Source organism: Mobula birostris, chromosome 20 (assembly GCF_030028105.1).
Source record: "Mobula birostris isolate sMobBir1 chromosome 20, sMobBir1.hap1, whole genome shotgun sequence".
NCBI classification, from domain to species: domain Eukaryota; kingdom Metazoa; phylum Chordata; class Chondrichthyes; order Myliobatiformes; family Myliobatidae; genus Mobula; species Mobula birostris.
Window position 1 is genome coordinate 30,119,407 of NC_092389.1, and position 19,910 is coordinate 30,139,316.

Genomic DNA, 19,910 nt, shown 5'->3' on the forward strand with positions numbered 1-19,910 from the left:
GGAGAATAATATGTTGGGCCCGGAGGCTGGTGGGGTGCTAGGTGAGGACCAGGGGAACCCTATTCTTAGAGGGGTGGCGGGAGGATGGAGTGAGAGCAGATGTACGTGAAATGGGGGAGATGCGTTTGAGGGCAGAGTTGATGTTGGAGGAAGGGAAGCCCCTTTCTTTAAAAAAAGGCGGACATCTCCCTCGTCCTGTAATGAAAAGCCTCATCCTGAGCGCAGATACGGCGGAGATGGAGGAATTGCGAGAAGGGGATGGCATTTTTGCAAGAGACAGGGTGAAAAGAGGAATAGTCCAGATAGCTGTGAGAGTTGGTAGGTTTATAGTAGACATCAGTAGGTAAGCTTTCTCCAGAGATAGAGACAGAAAGATCTAGAAAGGGGAGGGAGGTGTCGGAAATGGACCAGGTAAACTTGAGGGCAGGGTAAAAGTTGGAGGTAAAGTTAATAAAGTCAACGAGCTCAGCATGCGTGCAGGAAGCAGCGCCAATACAGTCGTCGATGTAGTGAAGGAAAGGTGGGGGACAGATACCAGAATAGGTACGGAACATAGATTGTTTCACAAAGCCAACAAAAAAGCAGGCATAGCTCGAACCCATGCGGGTGACCAAAAAAAGGCAGGCATAGCTCGGACCCATGGGGTCACTATACCCCTTGCTCATCCTCTGGGCTTTCCCCCCCCTCCCCCTTTTCCTTCTCCCTGGGCCTCCTGTCCCATGATCCTCTCATATCCCTTTTGCCAATCACCTGTCCAACTCTTGGCTCCATCCCTCCCCCTCCTGCCTTCTCCTATCATTTTGGATCTTCCCTCCCCCTCCCACTTTTAAATCTCTTACTAGCTCTTTCTTCAGTTAGTCCTGACGAAGGGTCTCGGCCTGAAATGTCGACTGTACCTCTTCCTAGAGATGCTGCCTGGCCTGCTGCGTTCACCAGCAACTTTGATGTCTCTTGCTTGAATTTCCAGCATCTGCAGAATTCCTCGTGTTTGCGAGGAAGAAAGTCAGAGTCATTTTCCAATAGTAGGAGTATTAAAACACAAGGGGTATATTTTTAAATTGAGAAGAAAGAGTTTTAAAAGACATTCGAGAAGAATTTTGTTTACACAAAATGGTTGATGACTGGAATCTGCTGTTTCCAGAGGAGATCTTGTAGTCAGATGTAATCACTACTTCAAAAAAAAACAGAGACAGGCAGTTGTATAGGAAAGGTGCAGAAGGATGTGGCCCTAGTGTGGACAAATGGGATTGGTGTAAATGAGAAAAATGGTTGGCATGGATGTGAGGGGCCAAAAGGCCTGTGTCTGTGCAGCACTACTGAGCATTACACAGAGGCTTAACTGAGAAAAGATCTGGGTGTGGGTTGGGTACTGCAGATGTTGGAAATCTAAGGTTATAAAAGAGAAACTAGGAACACTCAGCAGACCGCCTCTAAAGAAAAACAGAGTTAATGTTTCAGGCCCAAAATGTTTCATTGTGACAAAGACTTGAAAAACGAACTCTTTTTCCTCTACTCAACTGCTGAGTGTTTCCAGCATTTTCTGTTCACATGATGAAATTTGTTGTTTTCAATATATGTTGGTCTGCTGCAGCATACATGAATATTTTGTAGTTCTCTTTTAAAAAAAACTCATTTGCATAACTTTAATTTCATGTGTAATTTCATATTTTAAATTATTGTCTAAACAATTTTGCTAAGCATTGAATGGAAGTGAATTAAAAGCAGGTACCTGTCAGGTTCATTTCATTTGAATATTAGAGTGGTTATTTGCGGATATCAGAAAATGTCATTCCTTCAATTTATTGTAGTGTTTTTGTATGTCAGTGCTGGCTTGGCTTGAGTACTTATTAGAGTTCTGATTCTGTTCCTTTTCATTTTTAGTTAATTTATTGCTATACTGTAGTAAAGTATTTCAATGGAAAACACCCAGATTTGCGGTTTATATTTCCAGCATGGATCATGCTCTTTTTGTAGTTTTGTATTTCTGCATAATCTTCAGCTTTCAATTTGGCTCGTATTTTTTTTCTTTTGCACATTGTATAGAGCTTAGTTTGTTGGCCCATATGAGGGACGTAATTTACTTGTCTCCTTGCAATAGGCCTCAGTGGAAGCATGCCTGGACTATTGTGTACCATTTTGGCCTTTCCAGAGAAAAAGTTGAACTTATTGTGGAGCAATGTTCCTCTGGCTAAGGAGCCTAAAGCCAGGGCTCACAGTCTGAGAATGAGGAATCCTTTGTTTAAGATGGAACTGAGGAGAAGTTTCTTCACTCACAGTATGGTAAACCTTTGGATTTCTTCACTGCAGGTTACAGAGGCTTAATCATGGAGTTGATTTGAAACACAGACTTCTGGATATGAAGGGCGCCAAGGAATATGAGGTAGTGCAGGAACATGCTTCTGGAGAAAATGTAATCTTACTCCAGCAATGTTGGGGCATCTTCACCAATGGTTCAACAAGTGAATACTAGGTCACCAAAATGATTTAAGGATATAGTTAAAGTTGTATACCACATTTGGTACATTACTGGATACCAGAAACTCAGTGACAGATGTCTGTAATTTGATTGCTTCTACTCACACCATCTGGCATCCAGACATGAGCTCCAGCTACATGACTTTTCCTTCTAATATCACAAACTCATCAGTGAGCCCTCCTTTCTGGGTAGTCTGCAGGGCTTTCAATTCTACCAAGACTGTTTTCAATCCTTCTTGTCACACTCAGCTATATAGTATTGGGGTGACATTGGTAAGATTTGCTGTGGCATCTTGTATAAGATCTTGGTAGTTTTGGAACTATCGCTGCATTGTAATGGTTAAAGCATCCATCTCAGTTTGCTGTTGATTTGATCTGTGTAGTAGTTCTGTAAACAATTGTCTCCCTGGAACTTGTGCATACATCTTCTCCATGGCAGACACTATTGGTATTAGCTCTCTGCTTAATCTCATGCTGAGCCTTTTGGATCCCCCCGCTTATTTATGAACTCTTGCAATGACATGGCTGTTATTCTGTAATGCCATACAGCCCAAGTTTTGTGTCAGAAGGACTGATAACATATTACACCTGCGGTGGTTCCAGCACATTACTGACTGTATCTTGGTTACCACAGCCTCCCACGTGAGGAGAGCCACCTGTGCTCATGGTGCTCTCACCAGGGCTGGACCTACTCTCACTGTCTTGTGTGGTTGGGCAGGATCCATTGATGTACAGTTTCCTATGGCTCTCTCACTCAGTCTGAAGACTTAATGTAATGGTCTCCAATGTCCACCAGCTGCAGATTCTTTGGTGCCTCCAAAGCTTGTCTGACCAGCCATCTCTTCAGACAAGGCCAACTGCCTCTGGAATGATTCTTGTCTTTTCAGTGACCCATAAAAATGTGTGGTCCCTCATTCTGACTGACACCATCCCATCAATGCCCAGGACCAGTCTGCTGTGCCTCCTACTTGATGCGAGCTGAGCTCTGTCATCCAGTCTACTTTCAACAAAATTCAATCCACACCTTTCCACCACACATCAACATCAAAGCAAGCTGAGTAAAAATGTTGCCTGTAGTGACAGAGAGATATTGAAGGGTATACTCGGCCACTTGGTCAAAATCACAACTGGTCCTTGATAGGATAAGCATCAGGAATTCTTACCACTGTTCCACTAGTACCTTGTATGAATGTTTAACAAATGACAAATCTTCCTGAATAAATCCACTGGGATCCCACATGGAAGTAAGATTGGTAAAGGTCAGGTACAGCACCCAATATTTGCTTCCTGCGTTTTTCTTGGGGTTGCCCCACAGTGAAGATCATGTCCACTGTGCTTCTAGATGAATGATATCCATATAATTTGAACAGCTCTCTGCAAATGGAGAGGAAGTAGTTCAGGGTGGTTCCGAACCTAGAGGCAACAGGGTCTCCAGTGGTGAACTAGTTGATGTGGCGATGTCTTTGGATGTTAAGAGTGTCTTTTATAAAGTGCTTCATAAGGCATGGTTACAACAAAATCAGAGTGTGTGGTATTGAGGCAGCATACAGGAGAGGACTGAGGATTAGTTAAGGAACAGAAAGTAGAATGCAAGAATAAAAGTTGGAAGGAAGTGGCTGGAAGGATCAGTACTGGAGCCCCAGCTGTTCACATTCTGTATTGGGTGGTTTGAATGAGGGGATGAAGGGTGAGATGTACTTTGTTGGTGATGCTACGAATATGGGTAGAAGCATGGGTTGTGAAGAGGATATGGTGAAGCCTCAGGGGGATGCGGATGAATTAAGTGAATGGGTGAGGATGTAGCAGGTGGGATGCACCGTGGGAAAATGTGAGGTAGGAATAACTGTGGTGCATTTTTAAAATAATGTGTAATACCTTGGTAGAGGTTTTACTGCTAAGGTTGTAGGGTGTGTCATGTCTTTCTGTAGAAGCAGTGTTTGGGTTATTGTTAGAGATAACAGGTGCTTAGGAATGTGGGCCATCCAATCAGGAGAGAAGGCTGGGGGAGCGGGTTTTTTTTGCGCCTGATACCGTTGCAAGCCTTTGTCTTTGCTCGGCGGGAGATGAAGAGAGAAGATGCTGGAGAGAGCTGGTCGTAGGATTCGATCTGGTGGGGACCATGATTCGATGGAGTAATGTGCGGGAGTCTACTGAGGATCAGTGAATATGAATTTTGGAAGATTTGAGCTCCAGCCTGTGCACATTTGACTGATTAATTACAATGGACCCTTTTTGTTTTTTCTTTCTTTTTCTTACCAACTCTTTAGTTAAGTTAATATTTATAACTATACTTTAATTGTATGCAGTCTGCGATGTTATTTCCCATTGACAAGCTGTAACAGGGCAGCAAATCACACAGCATTCACACAAACCGGGGCTTGGGTGGGACAGACATCCCAATCTCTAAGATTTGGTGGGACTGGAGTGTCCAGCCTAGATGTATGAGGCTGGAGAATGGTGGGTTTCTCATGCTGAGTTGGGAGACTGCCAGCAAGGGCTAACGAACTGATTCCTAAGATGCCCGGGAAGAAAGAGGGTTCAAATGAAAGGTTAATAAGTGTTTTTGTTCCAAGAGACCTGGAAAGTTATGTGTAGGTACAGTGAGCAGTTAAGGAGGCACTTTAAAGTTCAGAGTAAAGTTATTATCAAAGTATGTATGTCACCATATACCATATTGAGATTCATTTTCTTGCAGGAATTTACAGGAAAATAAAGAAATAAAATAGGGTTTATGAAATTTTCCTCTGCTGGTCTATGTTCTCCAGCTCCTCTGTCCAGTCTCTCTGCCCTTTCATTGGCTGCAATAATAAGAAGGTGCTGTTGTGAAGAAATCAGAAGATTTCAGGACAGTTTTGACTGAAGTTGATGACATTAAAGAGTAATGTCAAAATTTTAAAGGGGTTTGGCAAAGCCTAATAAGGGAGACTTCAAATACGAGGAAATCAGCAGATGCTGGAATTTCAAGGAACACACATAAAAATCGCTTGTGAGCGCAGCGGGCCAGGCAGTATCTATAGGAAGAGGTACATTCAACGTTTCGGGCCAGGACCCTTCATCAGGACTAACTGAAAGAAGAGATAGTAAGAAATTTGAGAGGGGGAGGGGGAGATCCGAAATGATAGGAGAAGACAGGAGGGGGAAAGGATGGAGCTGAGAGCTGGAAAGATGATTGGCAAAAAGGATATGTGTCATGGTCCAGTCCGTGAAGTCCATATTCCGGTTCACGGTCCGGTCCATCGACCCTTGCTCCAGATTTTCCTGTCTACCCTGTTTCTGTTCCTGTTAAGCATTAATTAAGGCAGCTGATGTCTGTTGGGGCTGGCTGCGTAAATACCTTCAGAGACCAGGGCGTGGCAGCTGGATTGTTCTTGTCCTTACTCCTTGTATCCCTTCCTCTGCCCTCTGTTTCCTCGCCTGAAGCCCCGCTTTGTCTTGCTGGTAACTCTCACCTCGCCTGAAGTTCTCGTCTCGCCTTGCTTTGCCAGAAGCATTGCCTTGTCTTGCTGGTAACTCTCGCCTCGTCCTGCCTGCAGTCTTGTCCTGGAGCCACCCTGTACCTAGCTCCCTTCCTGTCCCTTGCCTCCGCCTAGGTAAGCCAGGCTGTCTTGCCGTTACCTGGGGTTGGTTCTGTCCCTTCCTGTTCCATGCCTCTGTCGGGTGGTGATCCACGCCCTGCCCAGGAGGAGCCTGCCTTCAAGCCTGAGGACTCCAGCCTCCTGCCTCCTTCCAAGCCTCGCCTCAGGTCTCTATCCTCTAGCCTCAAGCCTGAAGACTCCTGTCTCCTGCCTCCTACCAAGCCTCACCTCAAGTCTCTAAGACTCCTGCCTGCCAGCCAAGCCTCGTCCTTGCCTAGCTCTGGGGTCCGAGCAGAGGCAAGACCCAGGTACTGGGTCCTTGTCCAGTCTCTGGCTTGGAGTCCAAGCCTGGGCTCCTGGCTCTTTTGTCCAGTCCTGTTCCAGGTTCCTGGGTTTCCTGTCCATGTCCTTGCCATCGCCCTGTATCCTAGTCCTGTCCCTAGTACTTCAGTGTCTGTGTCTTGCACTTGGGTCCGTTCCCAGCCACTGCCTTATGACAATATGAGAGGATCATGGGACAGGAGGCCTAGGGAGAAAGAAAGGGGGAGGGGGGGAAGCCCAGAGGATGGGCAAGGGGTATAGTGAGAGGGACAGAGGGAGAAAAAGGAGAGAGAGAGAAAAATATATAATAATAAAAGATAAATAAGTAACAGATGGGGTACGAGGGGGAGGTGGGGCATTAATGGAAGTTTGAGAAGTCAATGTTCATGCCATCAGGTTGGAGGCTACCCAGACGGAATATAAGGCGTTGTTCCTCCAACCTGAGTGTGGCTTAATGGTTCCAGTTAACTAATTAGTGATGGGGAAGTTCCATTTTTAATTATTTTAGAAAGCATCAGATTTTGGAAAGAAGAGTTGTCTAATTCACCTGATAAAGCAATAGAGATGAATGATGAAAGAATTCTACTGTGCCTGAGATAGACTTTCAAAAGGCATTTTGTAAGGTTCCATATAGTAGACTTGTCATGGTGATCAAAAGCCAGGGTAAGGAAAAATACTTCGCTGTCATTAGAAGCTGTAGTTCAGTTTTTAAACTGGAGGAAAGTGTACAGTTAAGTTCCCCAGTGGTTGGCGGTGGTGCCACTGTATTACACTTTTAATAAATATGTTGAACAGATTCACAAATTTGCAGATGACATAAAACATATGCTGCATTGAACAGTGAGGAATTTGTAGCTGCCTTCATAAATGTTCAGACAGGCTGATAGATAGATGAAATACATGGCTGAGAGATGTGAGGTGTCACATTTTGGGAGGCAGAATTTGAAGAGTCAATATAAAGTACAGGATTCAGTTCTAAAATGGGTAAAAGAGCAGAACCATCTAGGGATCTATGTGAATAGTTTGTTGAAAGGGTGCAATGTAGATTGAAAAGAGTTAAGCAGAATCATGTATGAGAACTAGGAGGCTAATGATGAACATTTATTAAACACTGGCTTAGTCACAATTGGAATAATGTGACATTACTCTATTCTGGGCGGTACTCCATAGGAAGGATGCAAAGACATTAGAGGAGATGTGGGAGACATTTATCAATATGTTTCCAGGGCTCAGGGGCTTTAGTTTCATGAGCATACTAGAAAAGCAGGGGTTGTGGTTCTCCCTGGAACAGAGAAGGTTGTGAGGAAATTAGATATTTAAAATCATGAAGACTATTGACAGAGTAGATAGAGGGGATCTCCCAATGTCTGTGGGGACAAGAATTGGGATCAGAGGAAGGAAGTGATTGGCAGGATCAAAACTGATGTGCAGAAAAAAACATTTTCCCATGGTGAGTTGTTCTGATCTGGATTGTACTGCAAGGAGGAGTAGCATACACAAGGGAATACAAGGCTGTGGGGAAAGGGTTGGAGGGGCCCTGACATGGCTGGACTGCTCTTGCATGGAAGTAGTACATATTCAACCTGTTGAATGGCTTCCCTTTGTGCTGAAAAATCTGCAGTTCTGCTTCTAAAAAAAGCTTTTAACTTTTCTAGGCTGCCATGACACAGAAGTGAAGACATGACACCGTGATTACTGTGAGCAGACTGCTGAGTGATAACCATGAATTGGAAATCAGGTAGGTAGAAGTGAACGTTTGGCTTGTTGAGGTGCTGCTGATGACTCAGTGCCCTTAGTACCAGGTGGGTTCTGAGTTCCCACCATGGTGACCATTTCTCTCAGCCTCTCTCCCCTTTCTGTCTGTTTTCTCTGTACCAACACTCTATTGCCCCCTTCTCTCTTTCTCTCTCACATTGCCATCCACTTCTCTGTGAATCACCATATCTCATGTCCCTTTCCCACTTTGTCTGTGCTGTCTCCATCTCTATGTCTCTTTTCTGTTGATTTCCCTGCCCCAGCCCAATCTCTTTAACTTTCTTTTTCTTTCTATTTCTCTCTTCTCTGATATGCATCTCTCTTTGTAATCATAGGGGACCTTAATTTAAAGATAGTCTGGGGCACATCAATTTAGAGCAAACAAGTTCAAGAAGATGACTTCCAGTAATGTAAGGATAAAGTCATGGAGAGGTACTGCAAAGAAAGAAGTCCTTCAGCTTACTGAGTCTGCCTCAACCATCAAGTATCCAATTTGACATTAATTCTACACCAGCCCATTTGATTCTCCTCACACTCCCATCATGTCACTTCCAAATTCTTCCACTGATCGACACACTAGAGCCCCCTTAACCTGCCAGCCAGCACATTTTTAGGATGCAGTAGGGAATTGGAGCACCTGGAAGAAAGCCATGTGTTCACAGGAAAAATGAATAAACACACAGATGGTACCGGAGGTCAGAACTGAATGCAGTTAACTGGAATTGTGAGGTGGCTGCTGTAATAGCTGTGTCACTATTTTATCCTCTATCAACCTTGGACCACAGGAGAAATTAAATTAAAGATGGTACTAAATCCAGTATAACGATTTGTAAAATTACTAGAAAAAGCAGTTGGACCAAGGATTAGGAGCATTTTGCAACTCAACAAATGATAGCCAAATAATTGATTAATATAAAAGAAAATGGACCAAGAACTAAACAAGAGATAAGTAGTAGAAAAAAGACTGTAAAGGTTTCAATAGGCATGTAAAAAGGAGGAAAAGAACCAGCAAAGACAAATGAGAGCAACACACATCAAAGTTGCTGGTGAACGCAGCAGGTCAGGCAGCACCTATCGGAAGAGGTACAGTCAACGTTTCGGGCCGAGACCCTTCGTCAGGACTAACTGAAAGAAGAGATAGTAAGAGATTTGAGAGGGGGAGGGGGAGATCCGAAATGATAGAAGAGAGGAGGGGGAGGGATCTGGAAAGTTGATTGACAAAAGGAATATGAGAGGATCATAGAACATAGAACATAAAACAGTACAGCACAGTAAAGGCTCACATTGTTGTGCTGACCCTCGAACCCTGCCTCCCAGATAACCCCCCACCTTTAATTCCTCCATATACCTGTCCAGTAGTCTCTTAAATTTCACTAGTGTATCTGCCTCCACCACTGACTCAGGCAGTGCATTCCACTCACCAACCACTCTCCGAGTAAAAACCTTCCTCTAATATCCCCCTTGAACTTCCCACCCTTTACCTTAAAGCCATGTCCCCTTGTATTGAGCAGTGGTGCCCTGGGGAAGAGGCGCTGGCTATCCACTCTATCTATTCCTCTTATTATCTTGTACACCTCTATCACGTCTCCTGTCATCCTCCTTCTCTCCAAAGAGTAAAGCCCTAGCTCCCTTAATCTTTGATCATAATGCATACTCTCTAAACCAGACAGCATCCTGGTAAATCTCCTCTGTACCCTTTCCAATGCTTCCACATCCTTCCTATAGTGAGGTGACTAGAACTGGACACAATACTCCAAGTGTGGCCTAACCAGAGTTTTATAGAGCTGCATCATTACATTGCGACTCTTAAACTCTGTCCCTCGACTTATGAAAGCTAACACCCCATAAGCTTTCTTAACTACCCTATCTACCTGTGAGTTAAGAAAGCTTATGGGGTGTTAGCTTTCATAAGTCATGGATCGGGATGCCCAGGGAGAAAGAAGGGCGGGGGGGGGGAGCCCAGAGGATGGGCAAGGAGTATAGTGAGAGGGACAGAGAAAAAGGAAAGAGAGAGAAAAAAAATTAATAATAATCTGTACCCCAGCCATTATTTATTCATTTATTATTATTATTAATTTATTATTAATTTTTTTCTCTCTCTCTCCTTTCTCCCCCTCCCCCTCCCACTTTCAAATCTCTTACTATCTCTTCTTTCAGTTAGTCCTGACGAAGGGTCTTGGCCCGAAACGTCGACTGTACCTCTTCCTATAGATGCTGCCTGGCCTGCTGTGTTCACCAGCAACTTTGATGTGTGTTGCTTGAAATTCCAGCATCTGCAGAGTTTTCATGTTTGCACTTTTAAAGACAAATGAGAGACACTTTATAAACAAAAGAAATGAGAGAGTAAAATAAATTAATATGAGATTCTGCGGAAGTTGCAAATCCCAGAGGGCTGAATACAAGATGCTGGAGGAACTCAGCAGGTCAGGTGGCAGCTATAGAAATTAATAAACAGTCAGGACTGGAAAGGAAGTAAGAAGCAAAAATAAGTGGTTTGTGTCTTTCTTCATGGGAGAAACAAAAAAAAAAATCCCCCAACAATATATTAAAACTAGGGAATAAAATAATTATTACAAATGAAACCACTTTCTTCCCGGGCGTCTCATGAACTGACCTGTTAGCCCTCGCTGGCAGTCTCCCAATTCAGTGTGAGAAACCCACCGTTCTCTGGCCTTCTATGTCTAGGGTACACACACTCTGGTCCCACCAAATCCATGAGTTTAGGATGTCTCTCCCATCCAAGCCCCGGTTTGTGTGACTGCTGTATGATTTGCTGCCCTGTTACAGCTTGTCGACAGGAAATAACAAACTGCACACTGCATATAATTAAAGGAAGTATATTTATGGTAATAACTTAACTAAAAATTAAGTAAGGAAAAGAAAGAAAAAAAATAAAAAGGGCCCATTATAATTAAACAGTCAAAGTGCACAGGCTGGAGCTCAACTCTTCCAAAAGTCATATTCACTGATCCTCAGTAGACTCCCACACCTTACTCCATCAAATCACGGTCCCCACCGGGTTGAATCCTATGCCCGGTTCTCTCCAGCGTCTTCTCTCTTCATCTCCTGCTGAACAAAGACAAAGGCTCACACCTTCTCTCTTGATTGGATGGCCCACATTCCTTAGCATGTGTTACTTCTAACAATAACCGAAGCACTGCTTCTGCAGAAAGACCATAACATGAAATACCTAACAACGTTAGCAGTGAAACCTTTACCAGGACGTTATACTCTCCCCCCCACCAAAAATAGTCATGTCCTCATGACTTTGAGATAGTTAATCACCCCTTCAGAAATAACACAAAGTTTCAAAGGAATTTAGTGATGTCAGGACCTCCAATCCATGTGTAAATGGCAGTGACATATGTCACTAAGGGAATAGATGCAGCACTCTGTTCCTTCAGTGCAACATAGACCAGCCTATCTGAGGGTTTTCTGACTTTTTGAGACCTCCTTCCCCATCATCTACTTCTTCAGTTTCTGACACTCCCTGGGATCTTTCCTGCCTAGATGGAGAGGCCTCTTCCTGTCCATTACTTGTGCTTCCTGACAACTCAGGACCCCTTGTCACTTGGCTGAGCTATAGTTTAGAGCCCAGTCTCCAGTCATTGTCTGCCGCAAACCTGCCTGCACACTGCTAGTCACCTCCCCATCCTCATTTCACCCGCATCAGTGTGGGAGGTTTGGGAATCTCTTCGTCAATTAATGGGGAGTTTGGAAAGGGTAGCATATACCACAACCCCATTTCCTCATCCTCTGAGTCCGTACCACATTCAGTGGTTAGATCCCTTCAGGATTTTTCATTGCTTGTCCTTCTGTTCTCCCATGTCGCTGCAGAGTCCTCTTACTAGGTGTAGGGTCTTTGTCAGGCTCTGGATCAACATGTACTAGTCCCAGAGGGAGAAGGTGGTTCTGATGGAGAATCTTGACAGGTCCATTCCCATGCTCTGATTTCAACCAGAAAACCGGTATGTTTGGCATCGGACTCTCCACTACATAGGGCATAGCTGCCCAATGGTCAGCCAACTTATGCTTCCCAGGTAGCCCCAAGTCTGTTGAGATCTCAGGCTCTGGGTCAACATGTATCTTTTCTTCCAGTGGTAGGCTCTCTTCCACTCCTCCCCCTCTCCCCTCCTCCCCCTCTCCCCTCCTCCCCCTCTCCCCTCCTCCCCTCCCTCCCCTCCCTCCCCTCCCTCCACTCTTCTCTCCCCCTCCCCTCTCCCCTCCTCTTCCCCCTCCTCTTCCCCCTCCTCTCCCCCCTCCTCTCCCCCCTCCTCTCCCCCCTCCTCTCCCCCCTCCTCTCCCCCCTCCTCTCCCCCCTTTCCCTGCTCCCCCCTCCTACTCCTCCCCTTGCTGTCATTGTGTGCTTTATGACACTGTTCCATTGTTAATCCCAAATTCAACCTGTCCATTTTCAACTGGCCATCCTGTGCCCATGTGTTCTTTATAAACTTGAATGTTATGATTGTTCTTAATAAACACAAACTTGTGTGTGTTCAAAAACTAACACATTGTTTATTTACAGAATTGCTTCAGATTGACCACATCTTACTTGGGACACTGCAGCCCACCAAGAGTGTGTGTGAACCATTCACCAACATCACTTCCAGTTCTGGGTGAACCACCCACATTGCCCACAACTAAAGTTCTTTATTATGTACACACATAATAACACATCTTCACCCTTTAAAGAAAACAAACACAATAGTATTGCATTCCAGCAAAGATATTTATATTAACTTCTATTGTAATGAGCAGATACAGTCCCTTATTTATTCATCCACTTTCAATCTGCCTTGGTGGTGGTTCAATGATCCCTTTTGGACTGCTATTTGTTTCCACAGATGTATAGCTTTCATTTTCTGTGTTCATTCTCTGTTCTTGTTTTTGCTGTGTGGCCATTATTCACTCCATGTGCCTCATAATGGTGCCTTGGACTACATCCATGTGATTAGTGAGTCTTTGCAAAAGTTCCAACTGATTCTGCCTCAATTCACAGAACTCTTTCTGTTGGTTGTGTATCACAGATAGCAACTCCTCCTGTTGGTTTGTGTTGAACTGTTGCTGTAGTTCTGACCTTTGGGTCTGTGTGGTCTCTCCATCTTCCTTGTTATTTTTCCTCTTCAACTTTGGAAAGGATCATGGAGATATTTCTGATTTCCATTCAATTGGAAGTTTTTGAACAGATTTTGAACTAAAGCTGCACATTGTGGAAGCAAGGCTGGCAACTTCCTCATCATGATCACTCTGTTTATCACTGGCATCCTGACAGTCATGCTGGCGTAGACGGTACAGGTGTCTATGGAAGGTGGAGTTCTTGTGCTTCTCTCACATAACCTCTCTAGAGCTCTCATGGATGCCATTACAAGTTTCTGAAGTTACCTCAGGTAAGCATTTGAGCCCCTCAAAGACATCTGTGTACTCTTCCACAAGTGCTGCATGATCACCTTTGGTTTGTGAGGCCACGACGAAAACTCTTTCCACTAGATTGAGCTTTTCACGTGCACTCAGACTGTACTCACTTTTCAACAATCAGTAGCTGTGCCTTTAGGTGCTGTCCCTTGTGCTTGAAGATCACTATACAGCCCCTTTTTACTGGAACATTCTCTCCAGTATAGCCTGTCACTTTTAACTTGGCAAATCTTGGTCTTTTTGAGAGTCATCTAGTCGTTGATAGACAACAGATTCACCTGGGCTCTCAAAATCAAGCTTGACTGGAAATACTGTCTCATTCACAGTCACTGGAACAATCCATTCTTTCTTAACAGCACCAGCAGTTTGTAGAGAATCTACAAAGACTTCCTCCATTTCCTCAGCAGCTGTGTGCACCTTTCTCTTAATAGCCTCAGCTTTGCAGCACCATGCAAAATGATTCTTCTTCCCACAATTATTGCAGGACTTTCCATTCCTTACATGCCTTTGTGATGTGCCTACCTCCACATTTGCTGTTTGAGCCTACCTCTTTGCTTTGTTGTTGCTTTGGGAAATGCCTTGTGCTCTGGCCCTCTGTTTTCGTGGCATGCACTGTTGTTTTCTGCCCTGTGCAGCCCCTTAGCTTGTTCTCGTGTGATCTCCGTTGCTCTACACATATTCACAGCCTTTTCCAGCGTCAAATATTTTTCATTGAGCAAGCTTTCTCTGAGCCCATTATCTTGGATTCCACAAACTATTTTGTCTTTGACTAATGAGTCTTTCAAATCTCCACACTCACAGGACTTACTTAGTGTGTGAAGCTCAGCTAAATATTGGTCAAAGCTAACATCTTGTTTCTGGTCACAGGAAAAGAACTTGTATCTCTCAAACGTGACATTTTTACTTGGGACAAAATACTCCTCATATTTGTCATCAGAGTGTCCAATGTAAAGGCTGTCTCATCAATTTGAAAGCTGTTGTAGATGTCCAAAGCATCTTTGCCAATTACATGCAGAAAGATAAACACTTTACATTTTTCATCCAGCCCTACTCGCCACTAAATATATATTGAACTGCTGTTCGAAATGTTTCCAGTTATCCGTAAGATTGCTGGTAAACTGCAGAGGTGTGGGAGGACTTAGGTTATCTATAACAGAATTTTTTGGGCTTCTTTCACCTGAATCTCTTGGTGAACTTCTGGACACAACATGTGTTGCCTCCTTGGCCGACCTCACTTGCTGTTTCTTTCTTTTCTCCCTTCAGAACTAGCGTCTTAGTTGCTCGCAGTATTCATTTACGCTCTGTGTTTAGACCTCACGCCGACTCCTGTCACCATGTTATGTTTGTTCTGAATAAAGATAAACTTGCATGGGTAAAAAAAACTAACACGTTGTTTATTTACCAAATGGCTTCAGCTCGACCATGTTTTACTCAGGACACTCCAGCCCACCAAGATCATGTGTGACCCACTCATCAGTGTCACTTCCAGTTCTGGGTAAACCATCCTCATTGCACACTGGGAAATGAAGTTTTTTTTATTATGTATACATATAATAACACACTGAACTCATCTAAAATTCTGCTTTCTATACCTTCACTCCCACAATGTTCGGTTTACCCCTGACCTACATTGGGTCCCTATTCAGAAAGCATCCAGTTTAATTCCTGTGTTCACATTTGTCTCTGGCTTCATTCCAATTTTCTATATCACTTCCAGCCCTGTGGGATCCCCACACTTTTCCATTTCTGGTTTCTGGGACATGCCTAATCTCATTGAGTTAGTTGACTGATAATCGTGCAATTGTCTGTGCCTGAATTTGAGACTTTCCTCACTCAGCTCCTCCCTCTGTACCTCTTTAAGGATTTGCCATAAAACCTTCTTGTCACTTGATTTCTGGCTGTTCATCAGTTTGTGTGATTCACTCCCCAAGTGACTTTGTGTGTTTATCTGCATTGGAGATGCTATATAAATGCAAGGTTCTGTATGTGCTGCTGTTTTATGAAGCTACTATTCTTTTTTGATGCGCCGAGGTTCTCCCAGGTTAAAATCTTTTGGGATCCAAGGCATAGTTTTTTAAAAATTTGTTTTCCTTTCCACACCTTGTGGAGCCTTGGATGGCAACCTTGCTGTTTCTTTAGCATTTGTCTGTTTTTTCACGTGGCTGAGTTGCTAGCTCGATGCTCAACTCAGCACGAATCGAAAGCGTGCGAGGAGCTGGCCAGATTCGAACCCTGATCCACGCACCTTGAAGTCCGGTGTGGATGCCACTACACCACCGGCCAGTTACTTTTTTCTGTATGTCAAAGGTTGTTTGTAAATTGGTCCCTCTTTTCCCAGAGGATATGTTAGGATAAATATAGAGAACCTGTTTAACTGCTAAGGATATACAGAATAAACTGAGATAATCTCAGAGCTAAGCATTCAATAAGTCACAAAGCTTCCTTTTTACAACAAGCTGGGTCACTTTCTCAACAGAGAGAGACTTGTTCCTCTCACTGTATGCAAAAGAAATGAGATATGAATCGCTACCCTAAGTCCTGCATACATGGGAAACGCTGTGCTGCTCTGGTATACTTTCTGCCATGGGCTATAGCTGGGAGTTTAAAAGCAATAAATTTTCTGGAATTCTATGAAATTTTACCACAATGTGTCTCTCTGAAGGTTCAAGAACTGAAAATGTAGCCTTTTGTATTTTGTGTGGTGTGGTGAAATAGGGGTGTTACCTTGAGAATTACATGCACTGTTTCATGAGCCAAGGTAATTAAATGGAAGGCTGTCTGGAAAATGAAACTGGGGAGTTTTTAGCATGGGAATTTTACAACTGTTGCAAATTTTGAAGCTTGTGGAATTGCATAGATTAAGCTAAGTTTTGCAGGTACCAGATAGTACTTACTGTATCTAAGCATTTGGAATGTTGCCATTAAAGCAATTTCTTTCCAGGGCAAGTCAAGTTTACTGTTGTATGTGCATGTACTGTAAGATACGGGTACAATGAAAAATTTGCTAGCAGCGGCATTATAGGCATATAAGTACAGACAACACACACAACATAAATTATACAGAAACTATACAAGGCAGTGAAGAAAAAGAGGAAAGACTGACTTCAAAAGTATGACCTTAGTACAAAAAAAGACACAATCAGAGGCAAGTCCATGGCAGTGCAAAAAGAAGTTTGTATTGTACTGTTTTGAGGTAGTGTTGTTCGTTGTAAACAGAATGATCCAAGATGGCTCCAGACATCTTGTTACTGTTACTTTGCAGCTCCAATGGGAATCATCAGATATTCCCATTTAGGGCTTTTCCAGCTGGAACCTCTAGTCACAGCCATAGGTACTTCAATAAGCAATGTTGTTTTAAGAAGTTTAAAAAATCTTTCAATCCTCAAAATCAGTAGACTCCGGACTGCAGACCATCCAGATCTCGAGTGCAGTTTTGCTTCAAGAAAATGCGAATAATGCTGAAACGCAGTGCCCTGAGGCTCCCAATCCCCACCATCCTCCTGGCGAATGGACAGATTCTGGAAAATAAAATTGAAGACTTCAGAGCAAGATTACAGTATTGGGGGATATCAGGGGCTGCTGTGTACTTTGCTTTACAGAGACATGGCTCACCCCCCAGCACTCTGGACACAGCACTACAACCCGAGGGCTTCCACCTTCTGTTGCATTGATTGGACAGTAGCGTTAGTTAAAAGCAGAGGTGGCAGCATTCTCCTTATGATTAACTAATCATGATGTTCAGACATGGCAGTTCTTTCGTGGTTCTGCTCCCCCGAACTGGAACATCTAGGGGACTGGTGTTATCCACTTTATCTGCTAAGGAGTTTTCTGGCATCATCCTGATTGCAGTGTACATCCTACCCCGGCCAGTGTCAGGCTAGCAATGGAGGTGTTGAGCATCATGGTCAGCGGTCACGAAATAGTGCACCCTGATACCTTCACGATCATTGCAGGGGACTTCAACCAGGTTAGCTTGAAGTAGTCTCTAACCAATTACCACCAACTTGTCACCTATGGAACCAGAGGAGGCAAAACCCTTGACCATTGTTATACCACCATCAACTATGCTTACCATGCCATTCTACACCCACACTTTGGAAAGTCTAATCACCTGGCTGTACTTTTACTCCCAGTGTACAGGCAGAGACTAAGGACTGCAATATCAGTGGTGAGGATCAAGAAGGTATAGTCAAGGGAGGTGGAGAAGCACTTACAGGACTGCTTTGAATCAGTGGACTGGACAATATTTAGGGATTCATCTTCAAATCTAAATGAATATGCCACAGTTGTCATCAACTCTATCAAGACCTGAGTGGATGAGTGTGTGCCTTTGAGAACGTAGCAGACATACCCAAACCAAAAGACGTCGATGAACCAAGAAATTTGTATTCTGGGGGCTACCTGTAGTGTCTAAAACTGGTAATCTAGAACTCCACAAGAAGTTTAGGTACGACATACGAAAGGTTATTCTATGAGCTAAAAAGCAATTTGAGTGAAGTTAGAGACAGAATCGGATGTACATCCGCCTGGCAGGGTTTGCAGGTCATTGCTTCCCACAGGACGAAATCTAACCATCATGAATTTCAGGGTTGTATATGGTGGCATATATGTATTTTGATAATAAAATTTATTTTGAACTTCAAACTTTGGCTGTGATGCTTCACTCCCAGATGAGCTCAACGCCTTTTCTGCATGTTTTGAATGCAACAATAAAACCACACCAGTATGAATCCCTGCAGCACCTGGAGGCCTTGCTATATGTGCCTCTGAGGTGCATCGGAAATAACATCTCTTCCTTGCTGACAATCAACACGGGCACCTCAAAGGTCAGTGATAATCAACCTAATTCTGAAAAGATCTTCACTTGTGACTTGCTCTGTAAATTGTTTTTTTTTCAGTTTACCAGCTGATAACTGTCAGCAGGTGCTGCATAGTTCTTCAGTCTAGCCAGAAGAAAATTGAAGGGTTTCACTTGCTTAAGCAGTGAACAGTACAGAGTCCACTCCTGTGACTACTGCATCTGTAAGGTGAGAGGCTGAGCAAAGATTTATAGAGAAGGGAAAAATGGAACTGTAAATGAAGGATGGAAGCTAATTAGATGTGAAAGGCAGAAAACGAATATTGGAACAGAGATAAAAAGGAGTGTGGTTGACCTTAATGGACTTTGAACAATTATAATAAATGTAATCATTAGATCAGCTGAAAGCAGCTTATAAAGAGTCACTGCACTCCAGTGGCTGTGGAGGCAGATATTGTTAAGTTTTATGAAATATGGTTAACAGAATGTCAACTTTATCTCCATGTAAGAGAGAGAGGATGAAAACAGATGGAGTGGTGAGGAAGGATGGTTGATTTTATAAGGAAGGTATGTAGTGTTGGATGGAAAAATATATAATGAAAGAGGGTATTAAGGGATTTAATGTGGATACGTCAGCTAGACTGTCCAAAGTATATCCCACGCTGTTAAAAAAATCAAGGGAGGATATTATGGGAATGAGAGGCATTGATCCTGTGGATAGTCAGAGGCTTTTGCCCAGGGCTGAAATGGTTAACATGAGAGGGGACAGTTTTATGGTGCTTGGAAGTAAGTACAGAGGTGACGTCAGGGATAAGTTTTTTATGCAGAGCGGTGAGTGCGTGGAATGGGCTGCCGACGACAGTGGTGGAAGCAATACGATAGGGTCTTTTAAGAGAGTCCTGGACAGGTACATGGAGCTCAGAAAAATAGAGGGCTATGGGCAACCCTAGGTAATTTCTAAAGTAAGGACATTTTTGGAACAGCATTGTGAGCCGAAGGGCCTGTATTGTGCTGTAGGTTCTCTATGTTTCTATGTTCTGTGCTCTGTGATAAACTAACTTTTTTTCCTTTTGGCTGTGATGTAGTGCCAATGGGTTGCTAATGTTCTAAGTACTGCTTATAAAAGGAGGGTGTAAAATGAGTTACCATGGGCCAGTTATTTAACATTGGGGATAGATAGGTTTTGATTGAGTAAGTCCTGCTTTAATCAGGAACTGTCAACATAAATCGGTGAGCATCACGTCTCTTGAACATGATTATTTTTGAGAAAGAAATGTAGAGATTGCTAAGGACACTGAGATTCATGCAGTCAACATGGATTTTAGCAAAACTTTGACATGGTTTCACATTGTAGGCCAGCCAAAAATTTCAAAGGAGAGTTGTAAATTGGATCTAATTTATACCTATTACCTCCCAGCTTCTTACTTCATCACCCCTCCCCCACCCACCTTCTAGCTTGTACTCCTTCCCCTCCACCCACCTTCCTATTCCGTCATCTTCCCCCTTTCATTCCAGTCCAGGTGAAGGATCTCGGCCCGAAACATCGGCTGCTTATTCTTCTTCATAGATGCTGC

At 43.5% G+C, this 19,910-nt stretch overlaps 1 protein-coding gene across 8 annotated transcripts in view; it reads left to right on the forward strand.

Moving 5' to 3' along the window:
- The window catches only part of st3gal4 (ST3 beta-galactoside alpha-2,3-sialyltransferase 4), a 131,835-nt gene that overhangs the window by 42,959 nt on the left and 68,966 nt on the right, over nt 1–19,910 (forward strand). For all 8 annotated transcript variants that reach the window (XM_072238427.1, XM_072238433.1, XM_072238432.1 and 5 more), the window contains one exon: nt 8,027–8,109. In XM_072238427.1, coding sequence (XP_072094528.1) covers nt 8,094–8,109 — 16 coding nt within the window. In that variant the 5' untranslated portion in view covers nt 8,027–8,093. The remainder of the gene's footprint in view (nt 1–8,026; nt 8,110–19,910) is intronic.